Source organism: Eptesicus fuscus, chromosome 6 (genome assembly GCF_027574615.1).
Source record: "Eptesicus fuscus isolate TK198812 chromosome 6, DD_ASM_mEF_20220401, whole genome shotgun sequence".
In the NCBI taxonomy this organism is placed as follows: Eukaryota; Metazoa; Chordata; class Mammalia; order Chiroptera; family Vespertilionidae; genus Eptesicus; species Eptesicus fuscus.
In genome coordinates, this window is record NC_072478.1 from 75,014,156 (window position 1) to 75,036,265 (window position 22,110).

Consider the following 22,110-nt stretch of genomic DNA (forward strand, 5'->3'; position numbering starts at 1 on the left):
CTTTATTATTATGATGCTATTACTATAGAGTATTTTTTACCAATTAGATCTATTTAAATTTATTTAACCAATTGAACATTTAGTATGTTTTCATTAAAGTTATTTTAAATTAGAATTTTCATCTGAATACAAAGTTTCATACATATAAAAGTAAATTAACTATACAAAACTTATTTTTGTGTTTATAGTTGTAGTCTACATTAAGTAGTTTTTTTTAAAAATATATATTTTTATTGATTTCAGAGAGGAAGGGAGAGGGAAAGAGAGATAGAAACATCAATGATGAGAGGGAATCATTGATCGGCTGCCTCCCGCACGCCCCCCACTGGGGACCAAGCCTGCAACCCAGGCATGTGCCCTTGGCTGGAATCGAACTTGGGACCCTTCAGTCCATTGGCTGATGTTCTCTATCCACTGAGCCAAACCAGCTAGGGCTACATTAAGTTGATTTTAATCATTGCTGTTACTTTGTTGCTAGTATTTGTCTTATTTTACAGAAGTGATAAATGAAAATATTAACTTATCAAAAGGATTTTAGAATTATAACTCCTATGATTTATAACTCCTATGTGTTGATTTAAAGTATTCTGGAGTGTAAAATAGAACTTAAAAGTTACCTTGTTTCTAGCAACACCACAGCTTACTAATAAGAATCCTACAGTGAGCCGAAGTGTTGGATATTCATATCCCTCTTTACCACCTGGTTATCAGAACACACAACCACCTAGTACAACCGGAATGCCACCCTCCTCCTTGAGCTACCCAAGTGGGCCACAGGCCTTTACCCAGGTAAACTTTTTGTTTCTGGTGTTGTTGTTTTTTTACTCATTTTCTACCTTTTTGTTTAAACTGTAAATACATGGAAAAGTTTCAGGACATGTATAATGAACATTTTTAACCCATTAGAATAACAATGGATATTTCATAAGACCTTTGTCCTGTTACATATCTCCAGAACCAAAAAATTGATCAGAAAGTCTAGATTACGGTTTTATTTAAAGAGAAATTAAATAACTAAGTCCTTACACTCTTCTGTTTTCAACTGAAGACATTATAAAGATTACTTACCTTCAAATTATACAACTTTAGAATTCCTTAGGTGCTAATCATTTAACTGCAAGCATGAGTGGATTAAGTCTACATCCAGACGGGCTAAGAGTTATTAACCTTCTTCATGAGAGAAACATGCTTCCGTCAACACCTTTGCAGCCTCCAGTTCCAAATTTGCATGAAGATATCCAGAGACTCAACTGTAACCCAGAGTAAGGCTCAGTGTTTCTTATATTTTACTCATTCTAAAAATTTTCCAGATTTCTTTGGAGTCATATATTATGAACAAGTTATGCAGATATATTAATTTATGAAAGTAGTTATGTGGGTAGAAAACAACTCTTTTTAGTTGCTTACCTAATTGATATTTGAAATGTTCTAAGCTTAGAAATAGGATTGCAACTTCTGAGATGATTGCTGCCTTTATCAGCTATAATGGTAGTGTGATATTCATTATCATTATGGTAGCTACATTATTTCTTCAGTCCAAAGTACGGAGATTTAATTCTATATAATCCTTTATTTGCTCTCATTTCAAATTGTTTTTTATAAAAAACATAATTATAACGCTCTTTCCTTAAAATTGACCATATAGGCTTAAATATATAAAGTGAAGATGTTGTGATAAATTGAATTTTGTTATAAATAGTATTTTAGAACCTTCAGCAAATTTGGATCATCACCGGTTTGGCTCAGTGGATAGAGATTGGCGTGCGGACCAAAGAGTCCTGGGTTCGATTCCAGTCAAGGGCACGTACCTTGGTTGCAGGCTCCTCCTCGGCCCAGGCCCTGGTCAAGGCGTGTGCAGGAAACAACTAATCGATGTGTTTATCTCACATTGATGTTTCGCTCTGTCTTTTCTTCTCTCTTCCTCGGGTGAGGATTAACATTAACACACACACACACACACACACACACACAACACACACACACACACTCGGGTCATTTGATAGTCTAGATTTACACACAAGCAGAGAAGAGACTTTTCTTTGATTATATACTAGAGATTGTAACCATCTACCCTCTCTTTCTGAATAGGATTTAAGTATTTAAATGGGATAGAATTTGAGAGAGCCTGTTGAAATATTTTATGTATTCGTAATCTGATCCAGTGTTAAAATTGTACCCTTTTTTTTTTTTTTGGTTGTTAATCCTCACCTGAGGATATTTTTCCTTTTGACTTTTAGAGGGAGTGGAAGGGAGGGAGGAAGGGGAGAGAGAAAGAGACACATTGATTGGTTACCTCCCGAATGCACCCTGACAAGGGCTGGGGATCAACCCCACAACCAAGATACCAGGTACGTTCCCTTGACTGGAAACCAAACCCTTAGCCCTTCTGTCTGAGCCCACCCTCTAGCCACTGAACTAAACCAGCCAGGGCAAAATGTGTACCTTTTAAATCTTTTTGTTGTTGTTGTTCAAAAATAATCATAGCAACAACTGATACATTATTTTTACTTTAATATAGGTTATTTCGATGTACATTGACTAGCATTCCTCAGACTCAGGCCTTACTGAATAAAGCCAAACTTCCGTTAGGACTGCTGCTTCATCCTTTCAAAGACCTAATGGTAAGTTATAAATTATTTACCTATTAAAATACTTTACCCAGTCTCCCAGTTCTGCCATTCTTGGAATAAAATTTGTTCTTTAGGAAGTTGTTTTTAAAAAAAGAAGAAAAGGGCCCCAAATCCTTCTGATCGACCCTACCCCACTCCCTCAAAAAAGCCTTTTCACTTTTGTCCTGAGGCTCTGGGACCTTGACATGTGGCCACATACTGTTGAGAGGATCAGTGCATAAGTGAACTGATTTTCCCAAAAAAAAAAAACCCTCCAATTGATTATAGGATTTTATTGCCTTTACTGATATTTTTATATTAAGACTTTACAACTTTTTTTTAAATGTAGGATAAACTTTAAATAGGAACATAATTGCAAAGTTTAATTGAATATTTAAATATGACAGTTCTTTCATGAGAACTTAGTAAGCCTCTTACTATAACATGAAGAAACTTTGAAATAATTTGTTTTAGAATTGAGCTGGGAATGTATAAGGCCTCTGAAATAATTTGATGTGGCTCTGCCAAGGCATTAGAGGTGAGTTAATTGAATGTTTGACCAAATATAGCAGGCTAATTTTGTATGGTCCAAGAATGATGTTATATATATTACAATGGCTGTTGGCAGAAAAAAGGTTCCCACCCCTGTTTTAGAATGTTAATCATTCCTTTGCCACCCATCTCAAAAATACATTATAAATTTACTATGTTGGTTTTGCGTGTAAATGTTTAATGAGAAAATAAATACTTTTTAAAAGGTAAAATTTAAGAGACCAGTCCTGGAGAAACAGAGTTTCAAATCAATACATCTCTGCTACATAATTTTTTGTGTTGCATTTTGGAAACGTTTTACCTTGGGGTTTTTTCCTCCAAAATTATAATATCCCAACAATTATTTGGAAGGTATGATTAATGCTTCGCCTTAGTCATGATGATCACTGCCTTAAAAAAATTAGTTCTGTTTTTTCAGCAATTGCCTGTGGTTACCTCCAGTACAATTGTGAGATGCCGTTCATGCAGGACATACATCAACCCTTTTGTCAGCTTTCTTGATCAAAGGAGATGGAAATGTAACTTATGTTACCAAGTCAATGATGGTATGTTTTATTTTTGAAACATTTAAAAATTTTTACTCCCATTGGAGGGAAATCAGATAATACAAATGTGAAGTTAAAAAAATCAATATTCCTGTCTTACTTACCTATAAATGTTCCATTCAGAAATAGCTTCTGATAACTTTTTTCTATGCACTTATTCTTACATATAAATCACTAGCAGCCTGGTGCACAAAATGTGTGCGGGGGGAGGGGGGATGTCCCTCAGCCCAGCCTGCACCCTCTCCAATCTGGGACCCCACAGGGATCGGGTCTAAACCGGCAGTCGGACATCCTGCTTGCAATCCAGGACCACTGGCTCCTAACCGCTTGCCTGCCTGCCAGCCTGCCTGATCACCTCTAACCACTCTGCCTGCCGGCCTTCTCCCAACTGCTGCCCCCTGCCAGCCTGCTTGCCCCCAACTGCTCCCCCTGCTGGCCTGCTTGCCCCCAGCTTCTCCCCCCCACTGGCCTGATTGCCCCCAACTGCCCCCACCCTGCCAGCCTGCTTGCCCCCAACTGCCCCTCCCTGCCGGCCTCCTCGCCCCCACCTGCACCCCCTGCTGGCCTGCTCGCCCCCAACTGCCCTCCCCTCCAGGCCTGATCATCCCTAACCGCCTCTGCCTTGGCCCCACCACCATGGCTTTGTCTGGAAGGACATCTGGAAGGTCTCCTGGTCTAATTAGCATATTACCCTTTTATTAGTATAGAAGAAGATTATATTCTTCTTAGGCAAAAAAAAAAAAAAAGTGATAATATTACTTTGATACCACTATTTTACATTTATTATGGTGGGTATAATAATAAATGGCATATTTTATGCTGTTATTTAAATCTGTAATTTATGAAATATTTTTATTTAGAAACTGTCCCATGCCTTTAATCTAGGGCAGTGATTTTCAAACGGTGCACCAAGACAGAGAGAGGGAGAGAATTTTTAAAACACAATACCTGACTAGTCAAGGACACTGACCTCTTTTCCCTTAGATTGTCAAATAAAAAATGACAACAGCCAACACAACAATAGCCGTCTGGTGTGAATGAATCAAAATTATACCTTTTTTTTTTTGGTCAGATTGACAAAATCCTATCTAATAATAGAGTAACATGTAAATTACCATCACTCCGCTACGCCCACGATTAGGCGGCGGGAGGCTGGGGGGCGGGACTCGGGGTGGCCTATCCGGCCATTGAGAGGCACAGATCCGCTGCCACTGAGGGGGGCTACCCTGCTGTTGAGAGGCGCCCCCTGTGCCTCTCAACGGCCAGATCCGCGGCCGCTGAGGGGGCCTGCTGTGGACACCCAGCTGCGCCTCTCAATGGCAGGGTAGCCAGGTGTCTGCAGCAGCCCCCCTCAGCGGCCGTTGAGAGGCGCAGGGGGCGGGAGTCGCGCCCCCTGCGCCTCTCAACAGCAGGGTAGCCCCCCTCAGCGGCCGCAGACCATCAAAAGTGGGGGAGCTGGGTGCCTGTCTGCTCTGGCATCAGGCCTTTCAGAAGCCTCCGCCGAGCCGGAGGCTTCTGAAAGGCCTGGTGCACCAGCGGACAGGCACCCGGCTCCACCGCGAAAAGCGAAAGCGTGTAGGGTACCCTACAAGTGCATGATTCAATCATGCACTGGGCCTCTAGTACATAATATATTTTTTGGTGTGCCACATGTTTTTAGTAATTAGTTCATGTGTGCCATGAGATGAAAAAAGGTTGAAAATCACTGGTTTAGGGGTAAAAGAAAGTAAGTCCACAGAATAGCTGCCATTAGCTTTATTCACTGCTGTATGAAGGGAAGTGGGCAGTGCTAGAAGGTTAGTTGAATGTAGTTTTCTCAGTAATTGAGAAGGAGGAGATCTCTTTCAACTGTTTCACAATTTACTTTTGAGGAATATCATCTAAACAACTACACTTTAATAGGATTCTAGAAGAAAAAGGGTATGCTGATATACACATTGAAAATTAAGTCTCTGCTTGGAAGGAAATTTCATTAAGCATTGAGAAATAAAGGAATTTAAGATATCTCTCAAAACCATTTTAAAAAAATTTTTATTGATTAGAGAGAGAGACATTGATTTGTTGTTCTACTTATTTTATGCATTCAAGAGTAGAGGAAAGTGAGGATAGAGTAAGAGCATTCTTTTTATTCAATAATAATTCAGAAAATATATGTATAGTGTTTAGTACACCTTAAAATCTTATGTGCTTCAGTATATGATATGAAATGGTAACAAAGGTTAAAGTCATTTTCATATGCAGCACAGACCATTTCATGAACTATGGCTTATCCTTTAGCTACATAAGAATTTGAATTTCTAAACAGTTAGAAGACAGCTGCAATGATAATTCATTTAGAAAATACTCTTTGAGCTCCATTGTATTGTAAGTGGTAAGCAACTGATATTCCATAGAGGTTTTACTAATTAATCAAACTTACCATACCTTTAGACTTCAAACTTTTAAGTGTTTTTACCGTACCTTTCTAGGAGTATCCAGAGTCTGTACATATTATGTGTCAAATGTTAATAGCATTGCTAAAAAAATTATTGGCATTTAGTGAGTTTTTATCATTTTTTCAAGCTATTTTAGAAAAGCTTTAGCAAGAATGAAAATGAAGAGGATATTAGAAGACAGGGAAAGAAAAAAAATAACTGATTTAGTATATAAAAGTAAGACATATGCAGGACCATTTAGTATATGAAGAACTTGAATGGATCTCAAAAACAAAGTGTAAGTCTTATCCCTTAACATTTAGTCTATATTGAAGTATTTATAAATTACTAAATAAGGAAACAGCCAAACAAAAGGTTTATTAAACTTAATCTCAGTTTTATCATTTTATGTTGTCAACTTATATAGTTCCTGAAGAATTCATGTACAACCCTTTGACCAGAGTCTATGGAGAACCTCACAGAAGACCTGAAGTTCAAAATGCTACAATTGAGTTTATGGCTCCTTCAGAATACATGGTAAGTTTTCTTTTTTTCTGTTGGTTTGTTTTGTTTTTGGGGGCTCGTCTGGGATAAGTTTTCATTTTTTTTATATAATGTATTTATCTCATAATAGTGGGATTTAAATAAAACAACATAGCATCCTTTAACAAAATGTTACAGTTTAAATTTAGAAAAGTTATACATGTTCATTATAAAAGTAGTTAATCAGTATATAAGGATAAGTCTGAAAAGTGTATTAGTATGTAAAGTTCCACTTATGATTCTTGTGTGTTCATCCAGAAATTTGCAATATCATATTGGGATCATGTTTACTTTTAAGTCCCTTCAATTTTTTTAATTATAAATAATGGTGTGATGAGCATCTTTTTCCAAGTACTTTTTTTGTTGTTGTTTATTAATCCTTACTCAAGGAGTTAGGCTATTTTTTTCCATTGATTTTTGAGAGGGAGTGGAAGGGAGGGGAAAGAAAAGAGGGGAGAGAGAAACAGAGAGATATAGACAGACAGAGACATCGATAGACATAGATTGGTTGCCTCTCAAATGCGGTCAGAGCTGGGTATGGAACCTGCAACCCAGAAACGTGCCCTTGACCAGGAATCGAACCTGCAGCCCTTTGGTGAGTGGGCAGGTTTGCAGGTTCGAGTCTGGTCAAGAGCAAGTACCTGGGTTGCAGGCTCGATCCCCGGCCCTGATCAGGGCTCATGTGGTAGGCAATCAATGTGTCTCTCACATGGATGCTTCTCTCGCTCTCTCTCTCTTTCTCTCTCTCTCTCTCTCTCTCTCTCTCTCTCTCTCTCTCTCTCTCTCTCTCTCTCTCTCTCCCTCTCTCTCCCCCCCCCTCTCCCCCTTTCCCCCTTCCACTTTCTCCTCTCTCCCACCCTTCCACTCTCTGTAAAAAAATCAGTGGAAAAAATATCCTCCAGTGCAGATTAAAGAATGTATGAATGGTTGGTTGGTAGTAGCTGTCCCTTTGTTGAATTAAAAGCAAAAAGTGCAGAAGCATTTGTTCTTTTTAATTGTCCTTCCTGGGTTTCTTTTCTTTTATCTCCCAGGTTTTACAAAAATGGCTTTCTTTAAATTTGGAACTTGCCTATAGCAAGAGGTTTTGCTTCTTCCCGACTTACCTCTTGGGACAACAGATTCTGTGATTCAGCAAGTGATATATACAAAAAACAAACAAATACCCACACACAAAAGTTAGTACACTATATGCGCCAGTTCTGATTGTGGTTGCTGCTTTTTATTGAATTGAAATCAGATCTTTGAATTGGGAAGTTTAAAAATGTAGTCATACATTTTTGTGAAACTTGGCTGAAATGTGTTTGTTAAATAACCAGCTCAGGCAACTTAACTTGTCACTTTCAGAACTGTAATTCCTCCTAAATTGTGAAATATAATGCACATATGGGAAAATCTATAAAACAAAAATATATAGTATGCCAAATAATTATAAATGCAGTGTTAGCATCACCCAGGTGGAGAAATTGAATGTTGCTAATATTCCCAGAAGCCTTTCTGATCACATTTCCTCTCCTTCCCGTCCTGGAGAAAACAGTCTTCTGATTAATGGTAATCACATCCTCATTTTTTCCCTTAAGTATCCATCTGAAACCAGTATAGTATAGTTTTGCCTGTTATTGTTTTGTTGTTGTTGTTTTGTTTTGTTTTTTTTTTAAATATATTTCTTTATTGATTTCAGAGAGGAAGGGAGAAGGAGAGAGAGATAGAAACATCAATGATGAGTTATAGTCTCCATTTAATTTATAAATAATGCTTATTTTATTGTTTTGCTGTATGTGGACAGGACAAGTGATAAATTTAAATTTAATCCTATTATAATTTAATCTCATAAATGTATTTAATGAGATTTTTTTTTTTTTTTTTCAGTTAAGACCACCTCAACCTCCAGTGTACCTCTTTGTGTTTGATGTGTCTCACAATGCAATTGAAACTGGATACTTGAATTCAGTTTGCCAGAGTTTGTTAGACAATCTGGATTTGTAAGTATCTTAATTCAGCTTCAGTTGGAAACTAATAGTGTTTACAAAATGGATAGTTTTAAAATACAAAAAAAAAAGCTATGTAATATTCTAAAAGCCTACTTAAGTCAGTTGTGAACTTTAGGCCTTGCTTTCTCCAAAATTCTATTTTCACTTTTTTTTAAAATATATATTTTATTGATTTTTTTACAGAGAGGAAGAGAGAGGGGGAGAGAGTCAGAAACATCGATGAGAGAGAAACATCAATCAGCTGCCTCCTGCACACCCCCCACTGGGGATGTGCCCGCAACCAAGGTATATGCCCTTGACCGGAATCGAACCTGGGACCCTTCAGTCCGCAGGCTGACACTCTATCCACTGAGCCAAACCGGTCAGGACTCTATTTTAACTTTTTATTTTGGAAAAATTTTAAACATAGAGTAAAATAGAAAAAATTTAATGAACTTCCAAATATCCATCCCTCCTCCCTCAACTTTAACATTTTTAGCATTCAGCTATTCTTATTTTCCCCTCTTAAATCTTATAGAGGAAGGGAAAAAAAGGAGAGAAAAGCGGGGAGAGGGGGGAAAGAAACATCAATTGGTTGCCTCCTTCACTAGCTCTGACCATGGATTGAACCCAAAATCTGGGTATGTGCCTTGATTGGGAATTGAACCCACCACCTTTTGGTGTACAGATAACGTTACCACCAACTGAGCCACACCGGCCAGGACAATATTCAGCTGTTTTTGCTTTATGTAATCACACAAACATACCTCCCCCTTGAGTACTTTAGTGTAAATCTCAATCAGCATATCATCTTACCTATAAATACTTGGAATTATTTTTAGCTCTAATTAAAATAGGAGTGTTACACCAAACAAAATTAGCAATGATTTTATAATATCAACTAACACCCAGTTCAGTTTTTGTTCTGATTGTTTCAAAAATGCTTCTTTACTGTAGGTTTGTTGGAATAAGAACCTAAACTATTTTTACACATTGCATTTGGCTGTTATATCTCATAAATCTCTTAAAATACCTGTTCTTTTACTTATTTAAAAATATCTGTATTTTTTTTCCTCTCTCTCTCTCTCTCTCTCTCTCTCTCTCTCTCTCTCTCTCTCTTTTAAACATCTGTACTTTAAATGGTGTTTAGTTACTTAGGGTAACCTATAAAAGTTTGTGTGACCTTTTAGTGTAATGCATTATAGTGTTCTTGTGTTCTATGGAAGAATATGGAAAACCAAATCTCATCAGAAACAGATTAACTCCCTTACCTTGATGATAAGGGGCATCCTTGTTCTTGCCAGCATTTGTACTTTTAATGTTATAGGTTGCGTATGAGGATTGTCTGTTGAGGAAGAGTCCACTGATTCACCCAAATATGGGTAAAATTTTTAATAGCTATGCAGTATCTAAATTTATATTAAATTTTAGAGTTGGTATATAGTAATTTTTAATATATTTTATAAATTAAAATATTCTACAAAGTTTTGTTTATACTTTCCAGTATTTTTATATGCCATTTTCCAAGTGATTATATAATTTTATATAGGTGTAATGAGTTTTGAATTGCTGTATTATTACTGGGTTTTCTTGATTGTTTGGTTTACGTGTAGTGTTTTTCACTTTGAGTAGGGTATGTTTTTATGGTGATTAAACATTGGATAAGTTAAACGTTTATGTTAGGATAAATTCCATAATATGAAAGTAGATATTTTCATGTAACTCTTATTGGATATTCAATATATATGTATATGAATATGAGAAAACTTGATAAAATACTCTTCTAAATTTACTTTTAGGCTTCCTGGCAACACTAGGACAAAAATTGGCTTCATAACATTTGATAGTACAATCCACTTCTACAGTCTTCAAGAAGGTCTCTCTCAACCTCAGATGCTAATAGTTTCAGATATTGAAGGTACATATACACTTGAAATTATTCAACTATCTTAGTCATTTGTAGCTTTAGAAATATTTCATGACTATTTGATAAATTAGGAGTGTATGGTATAATTCTATATTGAGGAAAACCTTGAGTATAATATCATAAGATTGTTGGAATTGTAAGAGTCCTTCAGTTCAATCCCTCATTTAATAGAAGGAGGAATCGGTTATGGAGGTAAAGTGCTTTATAAACAAGGCAACACATTTATTCAAAAAGTACCAAAATACGGTATTTGAGAAGAGACACATAGACCAATAGAGAACCCAAAAATAAACGATCACATATGTATGGGTTTTGATTTTTTATATAAGGATGCTAAAAAACATTCAATGGGGAAAGACAATCTTCTTTTTTAAAAAAAATATGTTTTTAGAGAGAGGAAGGGAAAGGGAGAGAAAGAAACATCAATTGGCTGCCTCCTATACGCCCCCCGCACTGGGGATTTAGCCGCAAGCTGTCCATGTGCCCTGACTGGGAATTGAACCAGCAACCTTTTGGAGCATGGGATGACACTCAATGAACTGAGCCACACCAGCCAGGGCAGAAAAGACAGTCTTTTCAACAAATAGTTCTGGGAATACTGAACATGCAAATTAATGAAGTTGGACCCTTACCTTAAACCAGATAAAATTAACTCAGTGGATGAAAGAGCCAAACTTAAGAACTAAAACTATAAAATATAAAACTCTTAGAAGAAAACATAGGGGAAAATCTTCATGACATTGGAGTTAACAGTGATTTCCTGGATATGACACCGAAAGCAAAGACACCAAGAAAGAAAAAATAATAAAACGGACTTTTTCGATATTAAAACTATTGTATATCAAAGAAGACTACCAAGAGAGTAAAAAGTCAACTCACAATAAAAAAGGCAACTCACAGAATGGGATAAAATATATACAAATCATACTAGTATATCTAAGAAAGGATTAATATTCAGAACATCTAAACAACTACTCAGCAACAAAATAACATCAAAAATAGGCAACTAGCTTGAATAGATATTTCTCTAAAGAATATGTACAATGACCAATAATGAAATAATGACAAAATGACTAATAACATTAGGTATTAGAGAAATGCAAATAAAAAACCACAATGAGATACCATTTCATGGTATGGCTATCATCCAAAAAACGGAAAACAACAAATATTGGCAGGGATGTGGAAACATTGGAACTGTTGTGCATTGTTGGTGGCACTGATGGTGCAGCCATTATGGAAAACAGTATGGAGAGTCCTCAAAAAATTAAAACCAGAGCTGCCATTTGACCCAGCAATTCTACTTCTGGATACTTACCTGAAGAAAACAGAAACACTAGTTCAAAAAGATATATGCTCCCCTATGTTCACTGCATCAATGCTTACAATAGCAGGATATGGGAAGCAACCTAGGTGTCCATCAATAGATGAATGGATAAAGATGTGATGTGTGCGTGTGTGTGTGTGTGTGTGTATACATACAATGGAATATTACTCATCAGTAAAAAAAGAATGAAATCTTGCTATCTGCAACAACATGGATGAACTGAGAGGGTATTATGCTAAGTGAAATAAGTCAGATAGAAATAGATGCATAGATGTAGAGAACAAGCTGATGGTTGCCAAATGGGAGGGGGTGGGGAATGGGTGAAATAAAATAAATATATATAATAAATTAAAATGGTACAGTGCTATTAAAAATAGTTTAGCAGTTCCTGTAAAAGTTTAACACATTGTGATCTAATCTACTTTCCTGTATATACCTAAAAGAATTGAAAGCAGATACTCATAACAAATACTTGTATGCCATTGTTCATAGCACCATTATTTTTTAAATATATTTTTATTGATTTCAGAGAGGGAGAGAGAGATAGACACACCAATGATGAGAGAGAATCATCAATTGGCTGCCTCTTGCACTGACTCCACTGGGGATCAAGCCCACAACTGAGGCATGTGTCCTGACCAGGAATCGAACCTCCTTGACATCCTAGTTCATAGATTGACGCTCAACCACTGAGCCATGCTGGCTGGGCATAGCAACATTATTTACCAAGGCCAAAAGGTGGAAACCACCCATTAACACATGAATGGGTAAACAATATATATATATAATGGAATGTTATTTATTCATCCTCAAGAATGAAATTCTTTTTTTTTTTATGATCATTTAAAAGAATTGATCATAGAGAGAGGAAGGGAGAGAGAGGGAAAGAAACATCAATTGGTTGCCTCCTGCACTTGCCCTGACTAGAGATTGAACCCGCAGCCTTTTGATGTATGGGACAATGCCCCAACCAACTGAGCCACACTGGCCAGGGCAAGAATGAAATTCTGATTTATGCTACATACATGGATAACCTTGAAAACACTATACAAAGTGAAATAAGCCAGACACAAGAACAAATATTGTATAATTCCACTTATATGAGGTACTAAGAACAGGCAAACTCATAGAGATTGAAAGAATACAGATTACCAAGGGCTGGGGAGGAAAGAAGAGTAGGGAGTTATTATTTAACTAGAGGCCTGGTGCACGGATTCGTGCATGGGTGGGGTCCCTCAGCCTGTCCTGCACCCTCTCGCTATCCGTGACCCCTCGGGGGATGTCAGACTGCTGGGTATTGGCCCGATCCTCGGCAGTCCAACATCCCCCCCGAGGGATGTAGCAGTGCCCAAGCAGCAGGCAGCTGGGGAGGAGCCCCAGCCAGGGCCAGGCACAGCTCTGCTGCCGCTCATCCCAGCCCCGCTACACCTGCCGTTGCCGCCACTGCTTGGTAGCACTGCCGCAAAGGTGGGAGAGGCTCCCGCCACCACAGCTGCACTTGCCAGCCGCGAGCCCGGCTTCTGGCTGAGTGGCACTCCCCCTATGGGAGCGCACTGACCACCAGGGGGCAACTCCTGCATTGAGCGTCTGCCCCCTGGTGGTCAGTGCACGTCATAGCGACCGGTCGTTTGGTCATAATGGTCACTTAGGCTTTTATATGTGTAGATGGGTATAGGGTTTCTGTTTGGGGTGTTGAAAACTTTTGAAAATATAACAGTGATGGTTACAAAACACTGTGAATGTCTTTAATACCACTGAATTGTACACTTAAAATGGCAAGATGATACATTTGTTATATAATGTATGTTTTACCACAATTTAAAAAGTTAACTCAAAAATTAACTTAAGCCGAAACCGGTTTGGCTCAGTGGATAGAGCGTCGGCCTGCGGACTCAAGGGTCCCGGGTTCGATTCCGGTCAAGGGCATGTACCTTGGTTGCGGGCACATCCCCAGTGGGGGGTGTGCAAGAGGCGGCTGATCGATGTTTCTCTCTCATCGATGTTTCTAACTCTCTATCCCACTCTCTTCCTCTCTGTAAAAAATCAATAAAATATATTTTTTTTTAAAAAGGAAGAAAGGGCTGCGCAGCCTGATGGGCAGGGCAGAGAGGATGGTGAAGGTGGGACAAGGAATGTGTTTCACACACATGGCCCGAGGCAGAACCGACCCCAAACTGGGGGCTTTATCCAATATGACAAAGAGGGCCCCAGACTATGCCCAGCTTCTTAAGATAGAACACCAAAAACACAAACAATAAAAACATAGATAAGTTAGACTTCTTCAAAATTAAAAACTTTTGTGTTAAATTCAAAGGACACCATCAAGAAAGTGAACTGAACCCTAGCTGGTTTGGCTCAGTGGATAGACTGTCGGCCTGCGGACCAAAAGGTCCTGGGTTTGATTGCGGGAGGCAACCAATCGATGTGTTTCTCTCACATCAGTGTTTCTCTCTTTCTTTTCCTCTCACTACCACTCTCTCTAAAAGGTCAATGGAAAAATATCCTCGGGTGAGGATTAACAAAAAAAATGAACTGAGAATCAATAGAATGAAAGAAAATATTAGAATGAAAGAAAATATTTGTAAATCATATATCTGATCAGGGAATTACATCTAAATTATGTTAAGAACTACAACTTAACAATAAAAAGACAAACTAATTAAAAATTGGGTGAAGGAATTAAATAAACATCTCTATTCACACAGTAGTCAGTATTCTTTATATACAGTTGGCCATTAAGTACTTGAGTTATCAGGGAAATACAAATGAAAACTGCCAGATGCCACCTCACATCAGTTAACAAATTTTTAGAATCAGTTTTCATCTCTGAAAATGTCTGTGAATGCACTATGAGTATTGGTTTTGGGGTTACAAGTAAATTTTAGTGAGTAGGCAAATTCACAAGTAAGGAATCCATGAACAATGTGTATTGAATGTGCCTCTTTAAAGGGCAGTAATTGAGGAGACTTCACTTCTGTTTTGGTTCTAAATGTTCACAACAGATCACTCCCTAATCTGTTCACCCAGATACTTTTTTATCATAAAGTAAAATCTAAACAGGTAATTCTCATGGTGGGCCAAGTTGTGAATTTACTGTTGTGTTCCAGCCTCTCAATTTTATACTTGACCTGATAGATGGAATATCCCTTGCTGGATGTCACATAGAAGAAGAAGAAGGAAAAAAATGACTTCTGGGCAAGATGGCAGCATAGGTAAACTCAGTACTCCATTCCTCCTATAACCACATCAAAATTACAACTAAACAACAACCATCATTCAGAACTACCTGAACTCTGGCTAAATGGAAGTCTTACAAATAGGGAATTTAAGAAGAAGGCATATTGAGACCTGGTAGGAGGGGCCGAGAAACAGAAGGGGCTATTCCTAAACTCACAGGTGGTGGAAAAAATTGGGAGGGACATGGCGCCTGCAGAGGTCCCCACTGAGGAGCAGGGGGTCACCAGCCCAGGGTTGCAGTGCCAGGAAGAGAAGTCTTCATAACTCCTGGTTGTGAAAAACAGCAGGGATTGAGGATGAGGGAGACGGAAGGCTATTGGAGTCTTGGGCTGTTCCTTTTAAAAGGCCTGCACACTGACTTGCTCAGATTCACTCCCTCTGAGCTCCAGGACTGGGGCAGCAGCTTGAAAGGCACCAGAGAACATATGGGGAGGAACTGAATTGTCCAGCCTCAGGGCAAGAACTGGGGTGGGGGCAACTTTCTCCCAGACAGAAGTGCTAGCAGAGGCCATGGTCTTTTGATGAGCCCACCCTCCACATACACAGAGCCAGAGGCAGGCTTCACATCTAAGACTCCATCAACCTGGCTCACACTGTTTGCCCTGCCCTGGTGATTCCCTGAGGTCCCGCCCCACACATCTTTCAGCCTGTTCATAGGAATGGCCTATCTTGGATCATGCTTCAGATTTTCTTAAAATTAAGCATACACTAACTGAAATGAAGAATAATTTACAGGGAATCAACAGTAGACAAAGCTGAGAATCAAATCAGTGATTTGGAATATAGAAAGAACAGAAAGAAAAAGAAATTTTAAAAAATGAGGATAGTATAAGGAGCCTCTGAGACAACTTCCAGTATATTAATGTTTTCACATCATGGAGGTGCCAGAAGAAGAGAGCAAGAAACTGAAAACCTTTTTGAAAAATTTATCACGGAAAACTTCCCTAACCTGGAGAAGGAAATAGACATGCAAGTCCAGGGGAAGTACAGAGTCCCAAACAAGATGAATGCAAAGAGGCCGACACCAAGATACATCATAATTAAAATGCAGAAGGTTCAAGACAGAGAATCTTAAAAGCAGCAAGAGAAAGACAATTAGTTACCTACAAAGAAGCTCCCATAAGATTGTCAGCTAATTTCAATAGAAACTTGGCAGACCAGAAGGGATTGGCACAAAGTATTTAAAGTGATGAAAAGCAAGGACCTACAACCAAGATTATTCTCCCCAGCAAAACTGTAATTTAGGCCCTAACCGGTTTGGCTCAGTGGATAGAGCATCGGCCTTCAGACTCAAGGGTCCCAAGTTCAATTCTGGTCAAGGGCATGTACCTTGGTTGCCGGCACATCCCCAGGACGGGGTGTGCAGGAGGCAGCTGATCGATGTTTCTCTCTCATCGATGTTTCTAACTCTCTCTCCCTCTCCCTCTCTGTAATAAATCAATAAAATATATTTTTAAAAAACTGAAATCCTTGCCATGAGCCTTAGTGATGGCAGAATAATATTAAAAAAACAAAAACACAAAACTGTAATTTAGAATTGAAGGACAGATAGAGCTTCACGGACAAGAAAAAGTTAAGGAGTTCATCACCACCAAACCAGTATTAGATGAAATACTTAAGTGTCTTGTTTAAAAAGAAGAAAAAAAGATAAAAAAGTATCTAAAGAAAATGGCAATAAATATATATCCGGCAACAATTAAATCTTAACAAATGAACACGCAGAACAGAAACAGACTGATAGATACAGAGGACATTTTGACAGTTCAAAATGGGAGAGGGGTTAGGGGGAAGGAGGGTGAAAAAGGTGAAGGTATAAAGAAGTCCAAATTGTTTTTTACGGAATAGTCCTGGGGGTATAAAGTACAGTTTAAGGAATATAGACAATAATATTCTAATAACTTGTCATGGTTACAAGAGTTATTGGATGATCACTTAGTAAGTTATGTAATGTCTAATCACTGGGCTGTACACCTGAAATTAATATAATAATGTATGTCAACTGTAATTGAAAAATAAAAATAACTTTGAAATAGAGGGGGGGAAAGAAAGGACAATAACAAGTATTTGCAAGGATGTGGAGAAATTGGAACTCTCGTACACTGCTTGTGGGAATGGTAAATGGTTCAACCACTATGCAAAACAGTCTGTCATTTCTTCAGAAGTAAACATAGATTTTCATATATCTCAGCAATTCCACTCAATATTCAAGAAAATTAAACGCAGTCTACACAAAAATGTATGCATGAATGTCCATAGCAACATAGCCAAAAAGTAGTAACAACCCAAATGCTCATCTTTTGCTGAATGAATAAACAAAATGTGGTATATCCATACAATAAAAAGAATATAATACTGATGCTAGAACATGGATGAAACTTGAAAACAATATGCTAAGTTTAAAAAATCAGTCAAAAAGGACCTTGCAGTGTAACTCCATTAATATGAAATGTCTAGAACAGGCAAATCTAGAGACAGACTGGAGGCTACTTAGAGCTGGGGTAATTGGCAGGGAACTGAAGAGTGACTGGTAATTAATGAAGGTTTTCTTTTGGAGATGAGGAAAAGTGTCTGGAATTAGATAGTGGTGATAGTTGTACCACTCTGAATATATTAAAAATCACTATATCTTCTACAAAGGTGAATTATATCTCAATATAACTTATTTGAAAAAAAATTTTTGTTAATCCTCACCTGAGGATATTTTTTCCCATTACTTTTCAGAGAGAGTGGGAGGGAAAAATGGAGGGGAGAGAGAGAGAAACATTGATGTGAGAGAGATACATTGACTGGTTGCCTCTTGCACGCATTGTGACCAGGACAGGGAGAGAACCTGCAACCCAGGTACGTGCCCTTCACTGGGAATCAAACCCAAGATCCTTCAATGTGCAGGTCAACGCTCTAATCACTGAGCAACACCGGCCAGAGCAAAACTGATTAAAGTTTAAAATTTTTTTTTAGAGAGAATGGAAGGGAATGAGGGAGGGGAGAGAGAGGGAGGAAGAAAGAGAAAGAGAAACATTGCTGTGAGAGAGACACGATTGGTTTCCTCTCGCATGCACCCCAACCAAGTCCAGGAATTGAACCTACAATCCAGGTATGTGCCCTTGATCAGGAATCAAACCAATGACCCTTGGGCTGATGCTCTTACCACTAAGCACACCACCAGGGCTAAATTATTTTTGTTTTTGTTTTTTTAAGGTCAATCTTTATTTTTTAATTTTATTGATTTCAAAGAGGGAGGGAGAGAGAGAGAAAAATATCAATGATGAGAGAGAATCATTGATTGGCTGCCTCCTGCACACCCCCTACTGGGGGAGGGTGTAGATGGAGCCCACAACCCGGGCATGTGCCCTTGGCCCGAATCGAACCTGGGACCCTTTAGTCCGCTCTATCCACTGACCCAAACCAACTAGGGCTAAAATTTTAATTTTAAAAAAGAAAGGGAAGATCTAAACAGTATATTTTTTATATGACAGCTAAAATAAGTACTTAATGTTTCAAGGTAATTGTTGGTATTGTTTTTTACAAGCATTACAATGAAGCTTTTTTTTATAATAAAAAATGTTACACTAAAATAGATATAAGACCCCTCATAATCTCTACTACCACCCACATTTCCTTCCTTTTGTTCCAGTTTGCTTCCTTTTCAGGAAGATAATTTAATTTGTAAGCAAGAATAAATTTGAATCCTGAGAAGCTCATCTGATGTGGTCAGTTAGCATATTTTCTGATTCACTTGATTTTGTGGTCCCATAAGTAGAAGTACTGGTGGACACCTTCTTTATGAGAAAATAGCTGCTTTTTGAGTGACAGTCTGTCAGTGGGCTGTGTTATGTCTGTATTAAAGACAGTATTCTTTCTTGTGTGTCATCTGAGTCAACCTGTTTTTAATTATTATTATTGAATTTAGAGAGAGAGAGAAACACTGATGTGAGACAGAAACATCAATCTGTTGTCTCGTATGAACCCTGACTGGGGATTGAACCTGAAACCTGAGCATGTGCCTTGACCAGGAATCGAATCCTCGACCTTTTGGTGCAGGGGACAACACTCCAACCAACTGAGCCACACCGGCCCTGGCTTTTTTTTTTTTTTTAATAAGTTTTTTTGGCTGGCTTTCAGGGCTAAGCAAGAACTTTATAAAGTAGGGTTCTGAATTGTTGCCTTTAACCTAAGAAGCAGAGCACTTGTGCAAACCCTTACTGAGTGCTTACGAATCAATAGTTTCTAATTGGGAGATTGTTTATCTTTTACACAGGAACAGTTAAGTTCCAGCCCTAGCCAGTTTGGCTCAGTGGATAGAGCATTGACCGGCAGACTGAAGGGTCCTGGGTTCAACTCTGGTCAAGGGCACGTACCTTGGTTGCAAATTCCTCCCTGGCCTGGGCCCTGGTCAGGGTGCGTGCAGGAGGCAACCAATCGATGTGTTTCTCTCACATCAATATTTCTCTCTTATCTTTTCCTCTCTTCCACTCTCTCTAAAAATCAATGGGAAAATATCCTCGGGTAAAGATTAAAAAAAAAAGAAGAAGAACAGTTAAATTCCAATAAATACCTAAATTATACACACATAGGCATGTGCTATAGTAGAGGAGGAGGTGGGTTTTGGGACACCTTTAACAATTTTTTTAAAAAATATTTATTTATTTCAGATATTTTTATACCTATGCCGGAGAACTTATTAGTAAATTTAAATGAAAGTAAAGAGGTAAGGCACATTTTCCTATCCAACATGTTTAATTGCAATATTGAAGGAATATATTTTTAAAATATTAAGTAAAATTTTGCTTCTTTCTGTGACATTTCTAATATGTGTAGCATTTTATATTTTGATGTTAATTAAAATTCATCAGAAGAACTACTCTTGACTTTGCCTTTGAACTTATTGCTTTTAAGTCTAATATAGCAAGTTATTTGTAGTTTGATAGAAGATGAGCCTATTCCATTAAGGAGGAAAACCTGAAGGAAACCTGCCTTGCCAGCCACTTGGGAAATCGGGAGGGTTGTTGAGATAAGCTTCTGGTCACTACATAGAAGCACTTTAGCTAGGCTGCTTTCAGTGCCCTGTGCTTTTCTGATTCACAGAGTGTCATTGGGGTCAGTTCAGAAGAAACTCTTATTACCTGCCTGGAAATTGCCATGACATAATACAGTGAGAGGTGAACAGAATGTGTCTGAAGGGGGGATGTTGTCTACCCTGTATATGCATATATGCTGTAGGGGTAACATTTTAACTAGCAAGTCTATGGTCTCAGCTGTTGGCAATGGTGACTTCACCATAGTATGATATATTTTTTCCTATTAACGCTCTTTATTTGTACATCCTAACCTAAATAGGTAGTTGTTTTTCATTTTGTTTTTCTTTTGTTGTGGTTATTACTAGTTGGCAAATTTACTGGATATCTTAGATTTTGCAGTAGGGAAAAGTTAAACTCATTTTGGAACTAAAAAGAATACAGTGTGTAGAGGTGATTGAGAAGGCCTTATTTCATGGCATTAAAAGAAATCAAATCTCTAAACTGTGATGGTTCTTTTGGATACATTTTGGACTTATAGTCTTGCTGGACTACTGCATGTGCAAGAACTGTAAGGCCACAATTTTTATTTGTCTTGCTTGCCAATTTATAATGTTTATCTAAAATTACTTTCTTGTTATTTGACCTACTTCATTGTTTACTGTACTGTCTGTAGATTCTCTGACCATCATCATGACTCAGTGTTTTGTCTATTGTATTAGTTACTGGCTTTTTGTAAAAAAAATTTTTTTCAATTGTAACACTCTTGAGTTTTCTTGCTTTATTTCACAAGCTTGTCCAAGATTTACTGAAAACTTTGCCACAAATGTTCGCCAAGACCCTGGAGACCCAGAGTGCCTTGGGTCCTGCACTTCAATCTGCCTTTAAGCTGATGTCCCCAACTGGTGGTCGAATGTCTGTCTTTCAAACACAACTCCCAACTCTTGGAGTAGGAGCCCTGAAACCACGAGAGGAACCCAACCAAAGGTCATCTGCTAAGGTTAGAAGGTCATCAAATCTATGATAAGATTTATGTTGGTGCTCTGTCTCTGATCATACAGCTTGTTTTGTTTTTTTTTTAATTTATATTTCAGTTGTGGAGAGTAGGGAATATGATAAAATAGGTCAAGTGTTTCTTTCTTATGTAGACTTTCTGTTTTATTACATTACTAGAGGCTCGGTAATTCGTGCACCAGTGGGGTCCCTAGGCCTGGCCTGTGGGATCGGGCCAAAACGGCTCTCTGACATCCCCCGAGGGGTCCCAGGTTGCGAGAGGGCACAGGCCAGGCCAAAGGACCCCACCGGTGCACAATTGGGACCTGGGAGAGATACGGGAGGTTGGCCAGCTGGGAGGGACCGCGGGAGGGCTCCAGGGTGTGTCTAGCCCGTCTTGCTCAATCCCTGTCGGCTGGACCACAGCAGCAAGCTAATTTACTGCCTCCTGGTGGTCAGTGCACATCATAGCGAGCGGTTGAGCGGCCTTAGCATATCATTAGCATGTTACACTTTGATTGGTTGAACGGCCTACCAGACGACCGGACACTAAGCATATTAGGCTTTTATTATATAGGATTTCAGAGAGAGGAAGGGAGAGGTAGAGAGATATAGAAACATCAATGATGAGACAGAATCATCGATAAACTGTCTCCTACATGCACCCACTGGGTATCAAACCTGAAACCCAGCATTTTCCCTGACCAGAATCGAACTGTGACTTCCTGGTTCATTGGTGAATGCTCAACCACTGAGCACACTAGCCAGGCTAGAAATTTAAATTTTATGACAATTTTTTTTTTTGTAAGAGAACATTTATTTGGTAAATCACAGGGATAGAAGAATTAATTCCCAGAACAAATGGGTTTAGGAAACAAGTTATGCAGGTAAAGGAAGGGCCCTTGGAGCTTGGGAGTGAAGAAGCTAATGGTGCCTGGGGCAGGGAGGGAAAGGCATGGTATGCTCCCAGGAGGGAAAGTG

General features: G+C 38.5%; 1 protein-coding gene across 3 annotated transcripts in view; it reads left to right on the top strand.

Annotated features, from left to right (window-relative positions):
• The window catches only part of SEC24A (SEC24 homolog A, COPII coat complex component), a 62,522-nt gene that overhangs the window by 21,732 nt on the left and 18,680 nt on the right, over positions 1-22,110 (top strand). For 2 of the 3 annotated variants that reach the window (XM_054717843.1, XM_054717844.1), the window contains exons 5-13: positions 629-789; positions 1,090-1,262; positions 2,519-2,621; positions 3,580-3,706; positions 6,548-6,657; positions 8,530-8,642; positions 10,430-10,548; positions 19,774-19,829; positions 20,930-21,136. In XM_054717843.1, coding sequence (XP_054573818.1) covers positions 629-789; positions 1,090-1,262; positions 2,519-2,621; positions 3,580-3,706; positions 6,548-6,657; positions 8,530-8,642; positions 10,430-10,548; positions 19,774-19,829; positions 20,930-21,136 — 1,169 coding nt within the window. Of the gene's footprint in view, positions 1-628; positions 790-1,089; positions 1,263-2,518; positions 2,622-3,579; positions 3,707-6,547; positions 6,658-8,529; positions 8,643-10,429; positions 10,549-19,773; positions 19,830-20,206; positions 20,348-20,929; positions 21,137-22,110 lie in introns of those variants that run through there. The other variant, XM_054717845.1, reaches the window with a different exon arrangement.